This window comes from Delphinus delphis, chromosome 2 (assembly GCF_949987515.2).
Source record: "Delphinus delphis chromosome 2, mDelDel1.2, whole genome shotgun sequence".
Classification (NCBI taxonomy): domain Eukaryota; kingdom Metazoa; phylum Chordata; class Mammalia; order Artiodactyla; family Delphinidae; genus Delphinus; species Delphinus delphis.
The window spans coordinates 102584651-102606566 of record NC_082684.1 but is presented as its reverse complement, the minus strand read 5'-3'; the positions used below and the strand labels follow the sequence as shown (position 1 = coordinate 102606566).

Genomic DNA, 21916 nt, shown 5'->3' with positions numbered 1-21916 from the left:
CTTGCTCCGTGTGCTGAGCTGGCTGCAGTCTCCTGTTGCTCAACCAGCACTTGCTTTGAGCCTGGTCTCCCAGTCCTCCCAAATGCCTTTTTGACTTCGCCGACTGAACCAGCGGGCTGTGCACTCACTCCAGCAGCGAAACTGCTGGCGGAGGCGTCACGAGGGACCCCCTCCCATAGTCAAATCCAGGGGTCCCTAAAACCTGCCCAACGTCTGGCCAACCCATCTTCCCTCTCAGGATTGCTCTCTGGTTTATGCCCGGCCATCCTCAAGCCCACACCTCTGGTTACTTTCCCTGCCCACAGGCTGTGCCTCTTATGAAAAGGCCCCATCCCTCGTCTGACCCTGTCTCCCAAGCTGACTCCAGTCCCACCTCTGCTCCCTGACCCCTGACCACTCCAGCTGATAACTCCTCCCTGCACTTGGAGCTCTTACACACCACTCGCTGGGCGTGAGGACTGCAGGGTCCCCACGGCGCTCCTTTATGCTCCTCTGTGCTGCGCCAGCGCAGAGCAAGTGCCCAGCAATAGCTGTTGAATGAGTGTACAAATGTGAGCTCTCCCTCCAGGTGAAGTTTCTGGAGGGCAGGGCCCGTGTGCCTGCCACTGCACACTGACCTCGGATGCTCAGGCTGCTCTGTCAGGTGGACAGCTGGCCCTCCATATCCGCAGGTTCTGTGTTCGCAGATTCAACCAGCCGCGGATGGAAAATACTACACAGTCAGAGGCTGGTTGAATTCCCGGATGCAGAACCCACAGAAACAGAGGGCAGACTGTAAGGGATTTGAGTATCCTCGGATTTTGGTATCCATGGAGGTCTTGGAGCCAATCCCCTGCGGTTACCGAGAGACGACTGCATTTGTTTATTGACAATTTGATAGCACCAGTCTGGTGCCAGCCGCTTTAAGTGGACTGAAAACACACACACACACACACACACACACACACACACACACACATATTAGGAGCATAGATTTTTTAAAAAGTCCAGTGTATGAGCCCCAGAAGCTTCCTGGAAATCATTAAGAGAAGAACTTGCTTTGTTGATGGAAATATTTTATATCTTTCCTGTCCCGTATGGTAGCCACTAGACATGTGGACTATTGAGCGCTTCAAATGTGGCTAGTGCAGCCAAGGAACTGAATTTTTATTTGTATTTCATTTTACTTAATTTCAATGTAGGTGACCTCGTGTGGCCAGTGGCTGCCTTGCTGGAGAGCACAGCTCTAAGACCCTCCCATTTAACCCCGTTCTAAGCTTCTCACTTTCTCCTCTCCAGGCCCCCCGAGCCCCTCTCACCTCTGCCCAGGTGCTTCTGCCCCTGTTGTCTGGCAGCTTGATTTGGACCTATTTCTCCACCTCAGTCTCCACATTCTTCTCAGATACCGTGTTTGGCCTCTGACCAAACTGTGCCCATGAGGAAGAAACAGTCTGGCTTCGAGTCCAGACTGCTGACCCCTGGCTTCCCCTCGGAGAGGGTGCTGCCCTGACAGCTTACTGATGGCTTAGGAGTAAGAAGGACGTAGCGCATCCTGGATGCGGCCAGCCACATGAACGACATCTTCACTCTCCTAGGACCATCTCCACCTGCTCTCGTGGGCGCCCCCTTAGGGCAGGACAAGGTAGGACTCTGACACATGAATAGTTCTCGGAAGTGAGAGGCAGATGCAAAGGGAGGTTTCCTCAATCTTATTTTCTGTAGCTCTCTGGCTTAAAATGAGGCCCACTTTAATGGAAAACAAAACACGCAGACAGGTGGATGATATCCTTTGTATGTTTACTATGGTACAGCAAGATCTTCCAAACCAGAGCCGATACCCTCTGCTGCAAGCAGAAGGCCCTGGGTACACCCCTTTCAAGTGGTCCAAAGGACATCCCCAAACATGACATTTAAGACAATTCTTCATTTCTCTGACAATGACTTCTCGAAGTGCACACAGAATAAATAAATAGAAAATATATCTTTGTTCATGGTGACGCCTACAAGAAATGTTTACAGACAAAACACACTATACATCTAATTCCCGAAAAAGGACCAGCTATTTCGGCAACAGGAAAAAGACAAGCATTTCAGAGGAGTGTTTTTTTTTGTTTTTTTGTTTTTTAAAGGCCTAACTCATTTTGAGGCTTACAGACAGAAAGAACAACAAGAACAATTTTCTAAGCAGCGAGAAAATTTGTGCTACCAAGAACATGCCCAGACACGGGCTCTTGGTGAATGGTTTAGGAAGGAAAGTTTTATGCACAGATCCTGCACTGTTAGACATATGTACAACTCTGAGGATTTTCAAATAGGTATTTCTTTTTCCATGAACTGAACCAAAGACAGTCAACATTCCTGGCCATCTGAAGTGATCACATCCTAAGTGGTTCACAGTATGAGACCCTTGCATTAAGAGTTTAGGAAAACTCAACAGAACTATAGACAAGAACGCGAGGTCATTGAACTCTCCTCCCCATGGCCTCTGACCTGCCTGGAAGAGGTCCTTCCTGGGACCCGGGCCTTTGAAGCTGCCAGGTCTTAAGCGGCAGAGTCCCACCGTCACGTCCTAGCAGCGAAAGACCTGTCTAGTGGGGGAGACCTCTTTGGCAACTGGCTCAACCTGGGCAGTGAACTCTTGGGCCGAGTCTCATTGGGTGCAGCTGGGCAGATGGTGCCAAGGAAGGAAAGAATTTGTGGTCGGGGCAGGAAAGGGGACGAGACCCAGAGCGACCCTGGTGCCTCATGAGGGAGTATAAGCCACAGATAGAGTTTTCTTTCTCTGGAAGCTCTCCTGCTCTCTCCAAGGTGGGCAAGGGAGAGAGCAGGTTATTAGGCAGTGACTGAGAGGGCCTGGGGTGGACCCAAAGCTCTTCAGATCCCGGAGCCACCTAGCTGGCTCACCGAAAACGTGTCTGCTGGGCGCGCCTGCAGACCTACAGAAGCAGGTAGCACCAGTGCGGTGACCGCAGCTGCTGGGCGCCGGCTCGGCAGGGCAGGTAGTTTGAGCCAAGCGGAGGCTGCAGGACCTCCACAGCCCAGAGGAGGGCGCCCTTGTGCAAGCAGAGGACCAGGAGAGAAACAGTCATCGGCCAACTCTCTTTCCTATTCTGATCTTTCCCTTCAAGGGGACTTGCCCCCGTTTCGCGAGGCCACTCAGGCCGGCTGTTGAGGCAGCGTGGTGTGGCAGTAAGTGCGGCGAGTGGGGCTCCCGTCCTGGCCCTGCCCTGGCCGTGTGGTTCTTCCCCAGCTTGGGGTCTCATGTGTCCCATCCATACAACAAAGGCTTTGGACTAGGTGTTTCCTAAGGTCCTTTCCAGCTCTGAAACCCCAGGCTCACTGAGGTGTGAGTGTGTCCGTGTGGGCCTCCGCGAGGGCTCTCAGGGCCCCCGATGCAGGAGCTCCCCTTTCTCGACTTGACTCCACCCCCTCTTGGAGTGGTTGGTGGACCAGCTGACCCAGTGCTCTGGCCATAATGAGCTCAGCCCATCACCCCCTCTGATGCCCGCTTCTCCATTACGGGTGGCCAGCAAGTCGAGGGCAAAGGGCGACTTTGAAGTCACCCATCTTCGGCAGATGTGGGCAGGAACCACTCCAGAGGCTGCCTCATCTCCGCCCACCCAAATGCCCCTGCCCTTCGTTACTGCAGGAAGCTTCCTGACCACCTGAGCGCGTAAGCTCTTTCCCTCCGGGAACTGCCTCTGACCTCCTCTTTACCTCTCTTGGCTTTCTCCGCTTGGCATCAGAGGTACACACGCCCAACCACCTGTTCCACCAGACTGCGAGCCCCTTGCCTTAGGCAATGCTTCTCACCGCTCCATCCTGTACGCCCGGAGCACCCAGCATCATGGATGTTGGCTGGAAGGAACGTTCTCACCTATTGCTGGGTTCCGGGCACAATGTGAAAAGCCACAGCATCGCAGTTCTGGCATCTCAGAACTGAAAGGACCTTTAAAAGTCACCTAGTCCAACTCCCAAGCTGGGTGCCAAAGCCTCCTGAGAGGCTGAACCCCTCCGGACGCAGGCTCGCCCTTCTCCGAGGGTAGCCGGTTCCATCTTGGTGAACGGAAGACGGAATCCCGGTCTGCACGCCAGCTCCGAATCCCGCGGAGGTCGGTTCTTGCTTACAGGAATGAAGATTTCCTTAGGACCAGGGCTCTTCCTCCTACACCAACCACCCTAACGTGCGTGCTGGAGAGCATGGGGATCTGTGGACGACCCAGCGCCCCCTCCAGGCTGCCTCCCAGCTGGGGCAGAGCTCCCGCCAAAGTGGACTTTTGCTGCCAGCGCAGCGCAGGTCTCCTCGTACGGTCCTCACACACACACACACACACCCCCCACCCCACCGCAGAGGCACAGATAGGAGAGAAGCACCCAAGAGGCTGCAGGAAAGAGAAGGTTTCCAGCATCAGCAACACTGCCCCTGGGGCTGCAGGTAGACACTTGAGTGAGGGCAGGTGACAGCACCAGGGGTCTCTGATACCCTCCCCTTGGCCCATCAGGGCTGACACGTGGCCTTCCCCGGCAGCTGCTGGACAGGGGCTGGGGGACCAGCCAGGCTGCCCCAGGCGGCTGCCGGGAGTCCATCGTCAGAGTCCACTGGAGGGCAGCGCTGAGGTGGCAGCGGTCCTCACAGCTTCTTCTTCCTCACCACGGGGACGGGCACAACTTGGAAGATTTTGGCATGGTGGTCCTCGGTGTCCAGAGTCACCCAGGTGGGCCGGAAGCTGCCCTTGAAGCCAACGAATGCCATTTTCTCTGAAAAGCAGTGACGTCACATGAGCAGAAACTTCACAAGAGCATGGCTATATGCCACCACCTTCCAGGCTTCCCCATCACCATTCACCTGCCCGTACCAGGCACCCCCTCCTCTAGCCACACTGGACTGTCCGCCCCCCGGGAAGAGCTTTGTGGCCGGTTACTGGTGGTACCCGGCATTGGCTTGTACGGGGCACACGGGGTCTCACCTGAGCCTCCCAGCCACCTGTGCAGAGTGCTCTCTGGTTCCCACAGGAGACCTCCCGGGAACCCCAGCCACCTTGGAGCTGACCCTACAATTAGCAGCGAGTCTCTGCCCGTCCCTGAAGCCCCGTGTCCCTGTCAAATAATGGCATGCATCTACGAGATTTCTGCCCAGCTCCAACATTCTGTGGCTTTAGAAGGGATTTCCGAGAAGTGGAGGAATTTGCCCAAGGGCACCTAGTAGATGGTGCAGCCCAGACCAGAACTCGAGCCCCACGCAGGGCCCTCTGGCTCACAGCTCAGAGCTCGACCCCATCCGAGGGACTTGGGGGTCCATGTCTGCACTCACGAACGGCCCAGCCTGGCAGGCAGCACACACCTGTCACCACTGGGAAAGTGTCCCTTGACTTATGTCACCTTTACGTTCATCAACTTTGGGCAACAGGGTCTGAATTTAAAGGACAGAGGCCCCCAAATGCTTTCAGGGCCAGGCTGGAGAAGATGCTTCTATTTTCCTTGTGTTCTCTTTTGGCTCGTTTGAAGGACTTTCACTGTTCCTGATTTTTCTCTGAGAGCTGCCTGGGATAAGCGTCCCATATGATAGATAGGCTGCTAGCTTTGATGTGTTTTGCAGTCAGCATGGCATGGCCACTAAGGATGGCTGGCTTTGGATTCGAAAAAATAAGGATCCAAATTCTAACCTTAAATTACTTAACTAATTCTGTTTCTTCACCTTAAGTGGAAATAACAGTACCTGTCACACAGGTTATTAATGAATAACTGAGATCGTTACTGGATGTTCAGCAAGGTGCAAGGCTGAGCATTACATGGTAACGACAACGGACATTATTATTATTATCTATCTGGAGCGTTGCTCGGCCTCGCCTCTCGACCTCCCCCAGGACTCTCCCATCACAGTCTGCAGTGACGATAATAAAATGCTGACATTTCTGTCCTGGCTGGCGTCTTCCCTAAGGGGTCTGTGCCAGGCTTTATGGCAGAAGAGCTGTGTGACCTTGATTCTCAAATGAGATTCTCAAATGAGAGCTTTGCCAACTGCAAAGGGCTGTACAAATGCTGGCCATGAGCTGGGAAGCTGCAGAAGACGTAGGGCCCCTGGCCGATTGGAGTAGCAGGAACTGGGTAGGAGGGTCAAACTGAGCCACTTTTCTGCTGATACTTTTGTGGAAAAAAAAAAGGGCCACCTGCTGAGTCGACAGGTGAGCAGCTCGAGCAATTTCCTTCCGGTGTCCGGTCACAAGTTGGAATGCTGTCGCTGCGGGGCAGGAATGGGGACAAGGCGGCCTCTTGCCCACACACACCTGCAGATCACTAGTTGTGTTGAGGATTCTGAGACCCCACCCAGGTTTGGGGGGAAAGTGGTCTGGTCTCAGCAGCGGGTAGCAGCAGCCTGCGCCCTGGGCATCTGGATTCACGGTCAGGGTAGGGCCCCGTCTACACCCCTTACCTTTCAGTTTGAGGCCCTTGTCTGCCCCGAGCTTTTCCAGCACTCGAGTCCACGGGCCTCTGGAGACGTATCTTCCCTTCGATGCCATGAGAACTATGGAGCTGAGCAAGAAGGGATGGATGAGAGGACTCGACGACAAGCTGGATGCGGGGGTTCCCTGGGAGGGATGCTGGACTGTGCCTCGTGGGACTCGAGCTAGCAGTGCCCAGAGGCCCGCCAGGGACTGGGGAAAGGCAGCCCCTCCCGCGTGCCAAGCTGACCGGCTCTTTCCATGTGATGACCCACATCCTGAACGCCCTCCCACACATCTGGCTGCGGTTGGTGCCCGTGGCCTTCTCTGCGCCTGCTCTCAGCTCCCTGCTGCTCCCTGTCTGTCCCCACAGAGGACAGAGCAGGTACGCCGAGCACCCCATCTGGGGGCCAGCACCTACGACAGGGCCGGGCACACAAACGATCGCAGCACGCGTCTCTTCACTTAAATATGCAAACCCTGTTTGAGCAGGACAAGATGGAGACATGGTGCTGGGAGAAGCCAGAGTGGGGAGTCAGCCTGTGCTCGGAGGAGGGTTAACCCCTTAGGTTCACACCCTCCCTCCGCTCAGGCAGGACGGTGTTACCGTTCCATTTTACAAAACGGGTGAGGGAGGCAAATAGTTACCAAGTATCTGAGAGGACCTGCCAAAGGGGAAGCCGTGCCTGGTGCCTGGGCGGAGGCAGAGGCCTGGAGCAATGGGCATGCCCAGCCTGAAGGTTCTGACTTGCAAAAGCCCAGCTTGGGAGCAAAAAGTCTCCATTCCCCTGCCCTGGTTGCATTCAGGCCAAAGTGCTGGGAAAACAGCCGCCGTCGTGGTGGCAGGGTCAGCCTGCTGGACCAGACGGCAGGAAGTGCACACCTCCCCCAGGAATAGAAACAGGGGCAGAGGCCCGACTGGGGCTTCTAGTTTGCAGCTCAGAGGAATCCTGTAACCACAGACCACAGTCCAGACATGGAAGAACTGTATAGGATTCTGGAAGCTGCTGTTACCCCCATTTGGGTCCCATTGGGAGCAGAAGGCAAGCTCTTAAAAGGCAAAGAGCTTGGGTGCAGTAGGAACAGAGGGGAAGCGAGCTGGGGACTGCATCTGGCTCTTCAGGAAAGCAGAGGGATTTGTGCCTGTTAAGGAGACAGGGAGCATCGCAAACACATCCTCAACTTTGGATTCGGGCTCTGTTCCCGTTCAGAAGAAAAGCTAACATCCCTTTGGCTCAGTTAAGCCTTCTTGCTGGGCTGGACTCAAACAAAGTTCATGCCCTCCAGACGGGGCTCCCAGGGGCAGGACAGGGAGACAGAGCTTCTCGTGCGCCCAGCCTCCTGACAGCACCCAGAAGCTGCCTGCACACTTCAGGTGTCCCTGTCTGTCTCGTATGGGCATCTCATGCCCTCCAAGCCCCTGATCTGTCAGCACGGAGGTCCCCACGGGGTGGCTGGGCAGAGACAGCCCCTGGGAACCATCCCTGAAGGTTTGGGTGCGAGCAGTGGCAAGGCTGGCCCTGTGGAGGGGGTGGAAGGGGGGGGCGGCCTGGCTTGGGCCTGCGGTGACAGTGGGGCAGGACCTGCCTTGCCCCATCTACTGCCGCTTTCCCGGAGGTCAGAGCGGGGTCTGGTGGTGCCCAATTCCTATCTGGGTACCCAGTGCCAACCCAGGGCACGGCTCACACCAGGTACTTGGCAAGGTGCACCAGGGCCGCAGCACGGGCTGAAAGCAGCCCTGCATGGGGTAGTCCCACGCCTCTCACCCCTGCTTCTAAGCAGAGCAGCTCCGCATTTCAGTTTCTGATTCCAGGCTTCTGCATCCTGTTTCATTTCCAGAAAAAGTCCTTTGGCCCCAAAAGGCATGAAAACTAAAAATCTCTAAATGATCATGTATTTCCCCAAACTGGCAAATCTGGTCCTTCTGTATGAATCTGCATGTGAAAATGTCAGGCTAAAGAAGCTTGTGATGGGGGAAGAGAGTGGAGACAAAAGGTGGTTAAGCAAAACCCCATTCTTTGGAATCTCACATAAGAGTCTAGTTCAAGTAGAAGTAGTACATTTGTTTTCGTCAATAAATATTTACCAAGCACCTCCTATATGACAGGTACCACGCTAAGCGCTTAGACTGTCTGCTATGCCAGGTTGTGGCTTTGGAGTGAATTCTCCACCCATTATACTAGGAATGTAAATATGCGTTAGATATGGTCCCCACATCAAGAAGTCCATACCCTAGATGCAGGAGTAGTACGTCCACTGGTCCTGTGGGTGCGGGGGGTAGGTAGAACTTTTTGGTTGGATTGGAAGAGACCTCACCAAAGAGGTGATATGTGAGTTAGATTTGGAAGGTGGAAGGGGAATTACCAAAGATTTCTAGGAAGGACAGGAGGTACGTGTATTTAAGAAGCTCAACCCCCCAGTACGGTGGGTGGATTCGCGAGGGGGAGGCTGGACAAGGGAGCCTGCTGGGTGACTGCCGACAGTGTGGGTGGCAGACAGGGAGGCCCCAGACAGAGCAGCGATGCAGAGGATGCCGCAGGATACCTAGCAGGAGAGCAACGATGCAGGTAGGGTTGACAGGATGTGGTTATAGGGCGTGGTGGTGGCGAAACAGAAGAAAGACAAGAGCCCCAGCGCGATGCCCAGACTCTCATCTAGCTGCCCGGATGGAAGATGATGGTTTCACCAAAACGTGGAAAGGGGGAGTGACTGGTTTGGGGGGTTAAAAAAAAAAAAAAAGATGAGAATTCAGTTCCATAGGAGACATCCAGGTGGCATGGTCCAAGTTGCAGTTGGATTAAAAGTACCTGGTGTTTCAGAGGGAGATCTGGGCTGGAGATTCCCAAAAGCCACGAGCATTTGGATCATATTGAAAGTATGGGAGGGGATGAGCTCATGCCGCGAGAGTGGGTCATGATGGGGGCACAGGGCCAGGGCAGGCTTCCCATTTGTAGCTGGGTAGACCGTCCGCCTCAGCCTGACCTACATTCACCGTGGCCCTGGCTCCAAAGGGAGAGGTCCCAGGCAGGGAAGCTTCCCAGCCAGCACCCATGATGTGTGGGCAGACCGTGGCCACTCCCCAAGCCTTCTCAGACCGGACTGTGCTGAAGGTCTCAGGGACAGGGAGGGGGACTCGGGCGGGGGTCTGCGGCGCCACTGGCCAGTGCCCGAAGCAGAGGCGCACACTCACTTGTCGGGGATGGCCAGCACGTAGTTGAAGAGCTGCCACGGGATGCCCTGCAGGATGGCGGTCCTGAAGCGGGCTTGGCTCACCACGCGCCCTTGTCTCCCGTCCATTACCACCACTTGGATGCCGTCCTCCGAGCTCGGGTACTTCTTCCCATCCACCTGCAGACAACAAGCAGCGCACAGTGTGATGCAGGGGGTCCCAAAGGCAGCAGAGCCCCGAGGTTCTCCTGCCCCGGGGGTTCCCACGCAGACTCTGAAGACAGAGGTCACCGGTGCGGCTCTTCAACGCATAAAACTCACTTCAGTCGGTGCCTTGCAAACCTCTGTAGTGGGCTGAATGACGGCCTCCCCCAAAGATACGTCTACTGCAACCAGTGAAAGTGACCGTATTTGGAACTAGGGCCTTTGCAGAGGTAATTAAGTTAAGGATCTTGAGATGAGGTCATCCTGGATTTCAGATGGGCCCTAAATCCAGTGGCAGATGTCCTTATAAGGACTACAGGCAGAAGAAGGTGTAAGGCTCTGACACATGGGGGAGAGACCATGTGAGACAGAGGCAGAGGTTGGAGGGACGCCGCTACAGCCAAGGAACATCCAGGGCTGCCGGCAGCACCAGAGGCTACAAGAGGCCTGGAACGGACCCTCCCTCAGAGCCTCCAGGGGGAACCAACCCTGCCAGCACCTCGACTTGGGACTTCTGGCTTGTGAACTGCGAGAGGATGAGTTTCTGTTGTTTTAAGCCACCGGGTTTGCGGTCCTTTGTGACAAGAGCCCTAGGAAACTGACACCACGTCTCCGTGAGCAAAGCCCCTCTGGGCAGGGGTGAGGGTTGCTTACTTCGATGTAGGCAAAGTCGTTCATGAGGTGGAAGAAGCGCTGCTTGGCACTTTCCATCTTCACCTCCAGGAAGTGGTCCTTGGGCGTCTGGAAAGTAAACAAAACCCAGTGTGGCCTTCAGGTTTGTGGAGTCAAGTGTACGGCCCGATGGGTGGTCTTCCCCCTCACTGCCCCCGACCCCCGGTCACGGGAGACGGTCTAAGGAGCGGAGCAGATGTCCGGAGAGGACGCTGATGGGGTCTGGGCCCCTCGGAGGGCCCGGGCTCGCTGTCGGCCACTCACCAGCTGAGAAGCAAAGAGCTTCTTGGGCATCGGCACGTCCACGACGGCCCTCTCCGCGAACTTGGGGTAGGCTGTGGCCGCGCAGTTGCTGACGCCGGCGTTCTTTGGAAGCAGAGCTTTAATCTTTATTCTCTCACAGCCTTTCACAGAGCAGAAGGCGAACTTCTCCCTCTCGTTCTGAGCTTTCAGCTTCAGGAAAAGCAGCCTGTGCACAGGAGCAGAGCGGGTGGTTCCCTTCGGTGTCCACACCCCCCTCCCCCACCCCTCCTCCCCCAAAGGCATTTACCCAGAACTACGTGCTGGACACAGTGATTACAGCCGGTGGGCCCTACAAAATGGATGTGTCTACCGCAAGGGTTTTTGGGGGTTGTTTTTAATTTTATTTATTTTTGGCTGCGTTGGGTCTTCGTTGCTGCGCGGGGGCTTTCTCTAGTTGCGGCGAGCGGGGGCTACTCTTTATTGCGGAGCACGGGCTCTAGGCATGCGGGTTTCAGTAGTTGCAGAACGCGGGCTCGGTAGCTGTGGTTCGTGGGCTTTAGGGCCCAGGCTCAGTAGTTGTGGCTCACGGGCTTAGTTACTCTGCGGCATGTGGGATCTTCCCGGACCAGGGCTCGAACCCGTGTCCCCTGCATTGGCAGGTGGATTCTTAACCACTACGCTACCTGGGAAGTCCTACCACAAGGTTTTATGTGGCTGGAGAAATTAAAAACAAATGCATTGAAGAAAAAGCTAACACTGACACTTCATTTTCTGAGCACGTACTCTATGCCGTGCTATGCACATGCCGTAAACTGACATATTATCTCATTTAATCCTCAGACAATCCAGTCCAGCAAGCACTGTTATCATCCCAATTTCTCAGATCCCAATGGCTCAGAGAAGTGAAGTGACTTGCCAGGACCACACAGCACAAAGGGGACAGAGCTGGGATTTTCCATCCCAACCCTGTGCCTGGTGAGGAAAATGCTCACCGAGGGAACGTGTGTGAATGTGAGGAGAAAGTGGGAAGCAGAACTGGGCGGGCCATCTGGTCCCTAGGGCTTGGCTGTTTCCAGCACAGGAGCCCAGGAAGCCCAGCTGGGATGACTTCCTGAAGATGCCCTGCTTCCCTCTCAGGAACACCTCCACTTTGTTTGAGTTCACTCGAGTGGCTTTACGTTTCTTGACATCAAGCAACCCCTGAATAGAATATAGTGTTCATGTGGAAGAACTGCTGGGGGATCTCTCGCCCCGGCTGAGAACAGAGCTTCTTCCTCTGCATTCCATGCTCTGCATGGGGCGGGGGAAGCTTTGAGCTGCTTAGGAGGAAGCCCGTTCAGTGGTGCCTGTCATCATTTCTCCACCAGAGGCTCCCACACAAGGTCAGAAACCACCCCAGGGGACAAGGTCATGAGCAAAATCCCGGAAAGAGACCCAGAGACTCTGTTCCTAGGGCTTCTGCACAAGACTATCAGTATTCAGGTTTCCCCGCTGTCATGGTATATCAAATTATCCAAACTGGAGGGCACTAGAAGACCATCTAGCTCCCGCTCCTTATTTTCCAGACAGCAGCTGCCCTCTCTAATCCTCACCTTCGACATGGATGTGTCCTAGTCAGCTGGACTGGGAAGCCCTGGCGTCAGTAAGCCTGGGCTCAGATCCTGGCTGTGGCCAGGTAGTATTTCAGAGCAGCCCTACTGATGGCTGTGCACCTGCATACTACGCTTATGTATAGTTTAGCAATACCTCGCTTAGGTGGCATCTGGCAAACTCCAGGACACAGATGAAATCACCCGAGTGGTTTTTTTTTTAACCTCGAAGGATTTACAGAGGTGACTCAGGGTGTGAAATATATGTCACACTTCGGGACCCCTTCACTTGTAGCCTACTTACTTTTTATTTTACCCCCAATTGTAACAAGCTGCTTATCAAGTGTCCTAGGCCACAGCAGAATAGAAGGTAGCCATTGAAAGCAGGTGCTCTGAATGTGAGTAAGAAAGAGCAACACATCTGTAAGGCAGAAAGATCATGAAAACAGCCCAAGAATTCACAAAGCCCAAGACTCTGGGCTCTTGCACAGGCAACAGACATCCCGTAACCCAGCCCACAGTCCCTAAGGCTACCATTGAATTAAAGCGCAGCATAATAATCAACAGGTATGCTTAACTAAGCTACCAACAAAACGGTTGAATTAAGCAGCAAAATCTGCTTAAAGGGGAAAAATCGCCAATTTTTAAATGTGTTGATCAAAAAGGTTCAACTTGTTCAGTGGCCGTTTCCGTTTGAAAAATTCACACCTTTGCAACATCCCAATTCTCACGATCCTATCGATAAAAGAAGAAATCGTGCACAGGTGGTGCTATGAAGACTTTCACCTTATTACCATTTTTAAAATCATAATATTGATCGTTTCTGCTGTTGTATGAAGGATATTTAATTCCCCTCTGGTTTTCACATGGAAGGGTTTTTCTAAACACTCCTGGCCCCGGCCCATCCCCTCACTGATGTCTTCCCGGGGGAAGTGGAGTGACTCGTGTGGTTGCTGGATGGGGGTACATAGGTCAGCCCGTAGAGAGGCGGACTCCGGTCTGCTCCCCCTGCACCCTAAGTTTTGGGAGTTGGGCTCTGAGTGGGGAGGACCCTGGTTGCTCGGGGCTGCCTGGGACTGGGTAGGTGCACTCGGGGACAGCATTGGGAAGATCTGTTCCCCAGCAGCTCCATCATCAGTAGGACAGACAGTTCCTTCCTCACCTGCTGTCATGCCTGCTCCACCACTGGCTTAGAACTAACGTGGGAAAAGGGGTGCTGCTTGCTGCTTCCCCAACCCCAACATTATTCTTTTTTTATTTTATTTTTTTTGCGGTACGCAGGCCTCTCACTGCTGTGGCCTCTCCCGTTGCGGAGCACAGGCTCCGGACTCACAGGCTCAGCGGCCATGGCTCACGGGCCCAGCCGCTGCGCGGCATGTGGGATCCTCCCGGACGGGGGCACGAGCCCGCGTCCCCTGCATCGGCAGGCGGACTCTCAAACACTGCGCCACCAGGGAAGCCCCCCAACATTTTTACTTACGCTTCTGACTTTCAAATTTGAATTTTCCTTTAATCAAACCGAGAAAGCCCTACCTTTATAGATATGTCTAAGCATCTTCTATCTGTCTCATTACCCTTGATTTCACTACAAGAATGGAAAAAATGGCCATAAAACAGTCCTTTACCCTTAGTCCCCGGAGGGCTGGCTAGCGACAGCTTCACCGCTTTGGAGACGTGCTGGCATTCTGCAGATGTCAGAATACTCTCTTTTCAGGGGAGGCGACCAAATCGCTCACTGTCTCCGGGGACAGTACTCTGCCCCCGTTAGATCCCTGCTGAACAGAACCTAGTGCAGTTCAGCAAAAGGGGGAGGATTTTGGTTACAGATAGGTGTGAGCTCAAAACTAGCCGCGCCAAGTTTGTGCGGTGTCCCTGGAGCAAGGCATTCCTATTTGTCCTGTACCTTCTTTGACCATCTCTAATTTTTTTTTTTTTTAATTTTGGCCGCACTGCGCGGCACGCGGGATCTTAGTTCCCCAACCAGGGCTCAAACCTGTGCCCCCTGCAGTGGAAGCGGGGAGTCTCAACCACTGGGCCGCCGGGGAAGTCCCTGCCCATCCCTAAATTAGGGATACTATCATCTGCTCCGACTAAGTTGTATGGAATTGAGGTCCTGTACCACATTTTCTCAGTTCTAAGATTCACTGCTTTCACTTTTTTCCCCCCTGAAACAGGTATATTCATTACAATCTGTGTGTATATTAACAGAGTGCTTACTTTACTCCCAAAGCGTCACAGCTTTAAAAATGTCACTGGTGGATGACACAAGCTGTCTGAGAATAGAAGTGCCTAGGAAAGGATCCTACGTTAACCGGCACCCACGGCACGGCAGGTCTGAGGATTATTGGAAAGGCCGGGGGACAGCATGAGACTGACCACTTTCCTGCAGCCAGGAGGGGGGTCCTCACCCAGAGTCGTCGTCCCAGTAATAGTGGCTCTTGCCAGGGTAGCTCTGCTCCACTTTGTCCATCTGCAACGTCCTCACGAAGATGCCCGTCTTGGACGTTTGCTTCAGCAGGCGATTGTGAACATCCGAGAGGATAGAAAAGGTGGTGCCCCGGGGGTAGCAGAGCCCCACTCGAATCCAGTCGCCCCTAGAATCGGAAGTGCAGTCAGGTTACAAGCGAGGATGTCCAGGCCACAGGGCCTCCCCGTGTGCCTTGGCCAGAGACCAAAGCGTTCTCCACCAAACGGCGCTTCCACTTTTCAGTGGGAACTTTTGAAAGAAGGCTTTGCTGTTGGTAATGACTGCGTCACAAAGCGTTCAAGGAGAGAGGGAGAAACGGTGACTGCAGTGAATGAGAGGGGGCGGTGGGGCGTCCCCAGGGCCTGCATTGGGTGCTCTGTGTGGATCGTTGGCTGGGGGAAAGAAAAATGAATGTTCTTTCAATAGGGCTGGAGTGGAAGAGCCAGGATCTGTAAGACCTGGATTCAGCCCCTTCCCGGTCCAGCCTGACTGTGGGGCCCATTTCAGCTCTTTGGGTATCATTTTCTGCAACTGATGTCTGTCTGTCTCATGGGACTACTGTGACAAGTTAATGACGTGCATAGAAAATACATGAACGTAAATACATGAAGCTCTCTCCAGATGCCCTCAGCTTAATCCCTCTACCTCGCAGAGCCTTGTTCCCGCCCCCTTCCCCCCCCCATAAAACGGTAACAAGAGCCACCAGGGGTTTTTGACCGTGTACTGAGCCCTTCGTAAAGCCAGGTCCTGGGTGAAACGCCTGCCAGACACTGTCCCACTCGATCCCCATTGCAGCTCTGCAGAGTGAGACTATCCCCATCTCCTAGATGAAGGAACTAAGGTTCCCAGGGGTGAGACGCCCTGCCCGGCGTCACCCACGCCCAGAACGGGGGCTCAGCCCGGGTCTTCTGATTCTTAACCACCGAGTGATGTCACGTCTAGATCCATCCTCGTGCAGGGATGACGTGGGCAAGCCTGAGGGTCTGTGAGCGGGAAGCCCGGGGCTTTGCAACGAGGCATCGTTATCACTGCTGCTTTGAGCTCAGCCAGAGCAGCTGTCCCCATGTCACACTGCTCCTGGCCAGGCACCCACTCACTTGTTGAAGTTGATGAGCCAGATGGTGAGCTCGGCAGGGGCCGTCTGGTCCCAGTGGATGGTGTAGCCCTTCCGCAGGGTGATGACGGGCTGGTACTGCTGGTAGTGGGTGCTCCTGGTCAGAGCCCCCTCCAGGTAGAGAGGGTGGCTGGGGAAGTCATTCTTGATGATCTTCATTCGCAGATTACTGGTCTTGTAGGCCTGAATGTACATCTTTTAAAGCCCAGAGAGGAAACACACAATGAGGCAATGACAAGGGATTATTCCAAGAGCATCTGGTTAGCATCTGACTACAGACTACGCTTGCAAAAGGACTTTCTCTTCACAGAGCCCTTTTTAGAAAGCTTGAATGAAAGAAGGCCAAATAAGGGGGCATCCCTTTCTGCTGGTGAATGCGGCCTGAGCCGTACTGTGCAATCCAGCTAACGCTTTCTGTACATCTTCAAAAAAAGTGTAGAGGAGAGACCAGTGGCAACTTGAGGGGAGTCTGCTTAACAGTCAGCGAATTTTGGAAAAGGAGGGGTATCAGGAAAGAGGAGGAAGGGAGAGAGTTTTATGACACTTCTGCTGCAAATGCAACTCCCCTTTAACCGGCTGCTGTCCTGTCTGTATTTGAGAAAGAGCCTGATGTGTTGCCTGCTTCTCCCTCTGATTCTCAGTGTCTGGCCCGTGTGGCCAGTCCATGTGGCTATCAGTGCACCTCGGGGGAATGAATGGCATCTCATTTCAGAGACAAATATGAAAGCAAGACTGTCAGCCACTGAGTCCAAGGGACAAAACAGAAGAGCCTGGATAATTTGGGCCACTCTTGGTTTAAAAGACTGTGTCCTGATAGAGAACAGACCTGTGGTTGCCAAGGGGAAGGGAGGGAGGGAGAGGGATGGACTGGGAGTTTGGGGTTGGCAGACGCAAACTATTATATTTAGAATAGATAAACAACAAGGTCCTACTGTATAGCACGGGGAACTATAGTCAATATCCTGGGATAAACCATAATGGAAAAGAATATGAAAAAAAGAATGTCTGTATGTGTATAACTGGGCCCCTTTGCTGTACAGCAGAGATGGGCACAGCATTGGAAATCAACTCTACTTCAATAAAACATTCGTTAAAATAAATAAAACACTGTGTCCTGTTTTAGGACCTGTCCCATTTCATCGGGTGACATCCCCGTAGCTGTGGCCAAGAGAGACCATCGCATCAAGATGCAATAATGTTGTGCCTTTGGAAAGAAGGGGTTATCTTCCCCTCTAGTTGTATCACATATAAAATGGGAAGAGAAACTTCAACCCTGCCCTAGTATGGCGGTGTCATGGGTATAAGAATTTAAAGGTATAGTAAAGCCTTTTGTAAGCTGCAAAGTGGAGGGAGGAGATTATTAATAATATTTCACCAGTAGCCAGGTATGGTAACCTGCAAGCTCTAACTAACAATCAGCCCTTTTCGGCAGAAAATAAGCGATGTATCAGAAAGAAAGGGTGGGAGGGAAGCTCAGGATCAAGGCTCCACATGGGATGTCTCGCCCTCGAATCAGGGATGCTATAAGGCCCGCAGTGTGCCTGCAAGCCTTAAGGGTTTGGTCAGCCTTTAGTTATTCAGGTCATGACCCCAATCTGTCAGCTCCTTCTGACTCTACTTCCCTTCTTATCTGCCCTAGACCATCAGGTCAACCACTCGCTCCCGTAGCATCAGATCCCTTGCCCTGCCCACCCATGCAGCAGATGCCTCGGCCTGGATCATTCCACGGGTCCACCTCCTCTGCAGGGCTCTGGAGCAGGGCTGAGAAAGTCCTGCAGCCAGGAGGAACGGTGCCCCTTCCATGCTCCGTGTACAGTCTCCACTGGGTTTGCAGCACCACCTGGCACTCCTTCCGCACGCCTCTGTCAGCATCTTCCAGTCTCCACGGCACCTTTTCCCAACCTGATCACTCTCTGCGGGCCACCCAGCTCAGGCCCACTCTCTGCCCTCTCACTGCATGACCTCCCCTTCTACTGCGGAAAGAAATACCCTGGACCTCCCTGCCCCAGGCCCCTGCCTTCCTCTGTGCCCCCCTCCTGCTACCAATCCCTCCCGCCTCCACTGGCACCCGCTCCCAGCACGGCCCCGCCTCCAGGGGCCCACCTTGCCCCCCATGGCCCTTCCCCTTCGCTGGCACTAGCCCCCTGCCCCATCCCTCCCCAGACCCGAAATCACTTTTAGCTCTTTTCTCTTTCTGGGGGGGGCCGTGCCTCGGGGCTTGTGGGATTTCAGTTCCCTGAGGGATCGAACCCAGGTCCCCTGCAGTGAAAGCATGGAGTCTCGACCACTGGACCACCAGGGAAGTCCACCTTTCTCTCTTTGCTAATGCCCGGGATGCTGCTGCCCACAGCGGTGAGAGGAATGCCTGCCTGCGGGACGGTTGTGAGGATTCCCCATTCCTACGTTTTCCTGCCCCTTCGGGGGTCACTGGGCTCATGCGCTTCCCTCCTGATCTGACAGCTCTTCGTTTCCTCGGGGGCTCTCTCCCTTGCTCATCTAGTCCTCAGCTCTCCTTCCACATAACACCAGTAACAATACTACAGTAACTCATGTTTTCACATTCCAGGCACTGACTCAGCCCGCTGTCCCATGTGGCCACTGGGCACTGCAAATGTGGCCGGTGTGGCGGAGGACCCAAACTTTAAACCTCATTTTAATTAACTTACATTTCCAACCAAAAGTGGGGTAAAATAGTTTTCCAGCTGAATAGTTAAACATAGCTTTATTGTTTTGGTAGGACTAGCTTTTACTTTAATTGTAGAAAATTCGAATCCAAACTGAGTGGGCTACAAGTATAAAATATGCAGGGAGTTTCAAAGACTTAGAACAGGAAAAAAATATGAATGTAAGGTGCCTCATTAATGATTTTTTTATACTGATTATATGTTGAGATGGTAGTATTTTGAATATATTGAGTTTAACAAAGTATATTATTAAAATTGATTTCAGCCATTTCTTTTGCCTTTTCCACGTGGCTACATTTAAGATCACCCGGACGGCTTGCACTGCATTTCTGGTGGAGAGGGCTGGTAAAGCACTCTATGTGCTCATTAAAAGGGTTCAACTATTATCCCGATTTTACAGATGAGGAACTTGACACTCCAAGAGTTTAGGTAACTTGCCCAAGGTCACACAGTTAATAGGTGCCAAAGTCTGACTTCTTTTTCTAAGCATTCTGCTTACAAAGTGTTTTCACTTGGACTTGTTGAAAATCCTACTGGGTTACCAGAAAAAAATAAAAAGAAAGAAAGAAGAATGAAGAAGAAACCTATGTCCCTTTGTGGCCTGGCACAGAGGCAGGCATGCAGTAGGCTCTCACTCAATGCTTGTCCCGTGAGTGAGTGACTGGTGACACTGAGGGCGTGCGCCCTGCGTCCCCACCTGTGCGTAGCGCCCGCTGCAGATGGTGCCTCTCCAGTCCGGAACGTTGATGCAGTCTGGGTGCCGGACCAGCCAGTTGTCGTCCTTGGTGAGGTAGGACCCGGGGTACTCGGACACGGAGCCATCCACGTCATGGAACACCGACGTCTTGTCCCCGTCCATATCCAGCTGGTTGAACCAAGGCCCAGGCTCTCCGAAGAACACTCTGGAAGTAATCTAAACACAGCCCAGGAATGTGAGGCTGGACCAGAAGGTGAAGGGAAGCAGCAGCTGTCGTCAGGCCAGGGCGAAGTTTCCGATTTCCAGACGTTACAAACCAGCCAAACCAAAGATGCTCTGGGGCAGCACAGGAAAGCGCATGGCTGACCTCTCGGATGGAGCCAGAGAAACAGCCAGACGTTCACTGTGCCTCAGCTCTCAGACCCAGCACGTTATTCTGGCCTCTGCTCACTGGAGGGTTGGCTGCTGTGTGTGACCCTGGAGAGAGCTCTGATACGTGGCTCAAAGCACTGCAGGGATGGGGAGGCAGGCACAGGAGTGTGTGCGTGTGAGAGTGTGTGTGCGCGCGTGAGTGTGAGTGAATGTATCTATGTGTGTGTGCGCACGCGTGTGTGCGTGAGTGGGTGTGAGTGAATGTGTGTGTGTGAGTGTGTGTAGGTGGAGAGGGAATGAGGCTGAGTGGCAGTGAATGTATGAGAAAGTACATATACATGTATAATAAACGCACACACACACGTCGCATGGCTATGCGGGAGAGAGAACGTGTGTGAGAGTGTGCGGCGTGTTTCAGGAAGTCAGTCTTTCAACATGAGCCCTTGGAGATTTCCACGACTGACCTCTTTCAGGCCCTCGGTGGCCTGAGTAAGGAAATTCAGTAACTTGAGTTTCACATCTTTTCGCTCAGGCTGCCAGGAACTGGGCAGACAGGCAGAGGGCAGGAGCAGAGGGCTGGAGGAGGAATGGAGGTCTGGGCAAGCTGTAACCCAGAGAAAAGGCACCAGGAGCCCCGGACCTGCCTCGTCTCAAAGCGCAGCCCTTTGTCCTGACCTCCTCACCCCCGGCTCCTAACTTGTTGGCTGCCTAGGGCTAGGAGGGCCCTGTTTATGTTCCACTCTCCGGGAGAAATTAAACAGAGCATCTTCAGCAACGATTCCTTTGGGAATTGCTGGGGGGTTTTTTTGTTTGTTTTTTTTTTCTTTTTTTTTTTTTAGATGAATTGTGCTAACTGAAGTGGCCCGGTCACCAGACTCGGTAGGTCGAACCCAAGAGCCTTGGAGGACCAGAGCCTCAGAACCTTGAGGGCAGTGGAAAGTTCCTTCTGAGGCTTGGGTGGGTTCTGAGCAGGGTGAGGGCAAGGGGGCATTTACCCAGACTTGACCTGTGGGGCAAACTACACTTGTACTTTTCCAGTTTGGATGCAGACAGACCTGGGACGTGGCCCAGCCTGCTTGGAGAAGAATGTTCAACCCCTGCGGTGGTGGCAACGGCTCAAACTCCAGGCCCCGCAGGGACTTGTGAATCACCGCCCAAGGTCTGGGTTTGCCGGGAGCTCGCCCTGGTGCCTCAAGGACTCACCGGGACGTCCTCAAAGGCAATGCCGGTTACGTTGTTATGGGGGCAGCTCTGCCAGGCGTTGTTCAGGCGGAAGGCCAGGGCGCTGGTGTGCCGGCCCTCCAGGGCTGCAAACTTGCGGAAAGTGCAGTTCTGGATGTTGATGGGGCCGTCGTAGAACTGAATTCCTCGGATCGGGAAATTCCTATGGAGTTAAGCAAGCCAGATGTCAGGCTGATTGCCATGCTGTGCCGCAACACTGTTCACACCCTCCGAGGTGGATGGTAAGAGACCTTCTGGGTAAACCATTCCTGATTCCCATCCCCCAAACTCCCCCTCTAACAGAACATTATTGAGGCATTAATGAATTCACTGAGAGAGCATTTATGGACACAGTAAATGTCAATAAATGATTACTGGATGAATTATTGGATGGATGGATGGATGGATGGAGAGATGGATGTCTAGCTGCTGGCTTGGGGTTTGAGAGACGGTCCTCTATACAAACATTTCCCCAGGGCTTCCCTGGTGGCGCAGTGGTTGAGAGTTCGCCTGCCGATGCAGGGGACACGGGTTCGTGCCCCGGTCCGGGAAGATCCCACATGCCGTGGAGCAGATGGGCCCGTGAGGCATGGCCGCTGAGCCTGCGCGTCCGGAGCCTGTGCTCCGCAACGGGAGAGGCCACAACAGTGAGAGGCCCGCGTACCGCAAAAAAAACAAAAAACAAACATTTCCCCACATATTCCCATCCTATGAAGAGGCATTGGATAAATAAATATTACCGGAGAGAGCCAGTATCGTGTCCCTTGGGAGAGTAGAGCCATTACTCATTATCGCCTTGGTCTCAGTTGCTATAACAATTTAATTAGATTAAGACCCAGATGAGCTTTCTCTCTGTGAGTAAGCCTTTCGATGGGCAGTACGCGGGGTTTGGGAAACTAGGGAGAGGAAGGACACAGAATGGAAGGTGATAATGAAACGGAAAAATAGCTGCATGGTGATGTTTCAAGCATCCCTAGAAGGGAGGGCAGGCCCCCTTGGGAGGGCAAGACTGTGAACCGCCAGGGGACCCCTAGAAGGGCCTGATACCCCAGAGGCAGGGAAAGAT

At 53.5% G+C, this 21916-nt stretch overlaps 1 protein-coding gene across 1 annotated transcript in view; it reads right to left on the bottom strand.

The window, feature by feature from the left end:
• Positions 1-1573: 1573 nt before the first annotated feature.
• The window catches only part of CEMIP (cell migration inducing hyaluronidase 1), a 163160-nt gene continuing 142817 nt past the window's right edge, over positions 1574-21916 (bottom strand). The window contains exons 21-29 of the mRNA XM_060005332.1: positions 20833-21013; positions 19258-19473; positions 15860-16071; positions 14704-14889; positions 10728-10932; positions 10446-10532; positions 9610-9767; positions 6410-6510; positions 1574-4737 (exon numbers count right to left, since the gene is read on the bottom strand). Of these exons, the coding sequence (XP_059861315.1) occupies positions 4610-4737; positions 6410-6510; positions 9610-9767; positions 10446-10532; positions 10728-10932; positions 14704-14889; positions 15860-16071; positions 19258-19473; positions 20833-21013 (1474 nt within the window). The 3' untranslated portion in view covers positions 1574-4609. The remainder of the gene's footprint in view (positions 4738-6409; positions 6511-9609; positions 9768-10445; positions 10533-10727; positions 10933-14703; positions 14890-15859; positions 16072-19257; positions 19474-20832; positions 21014-21916) is intronic.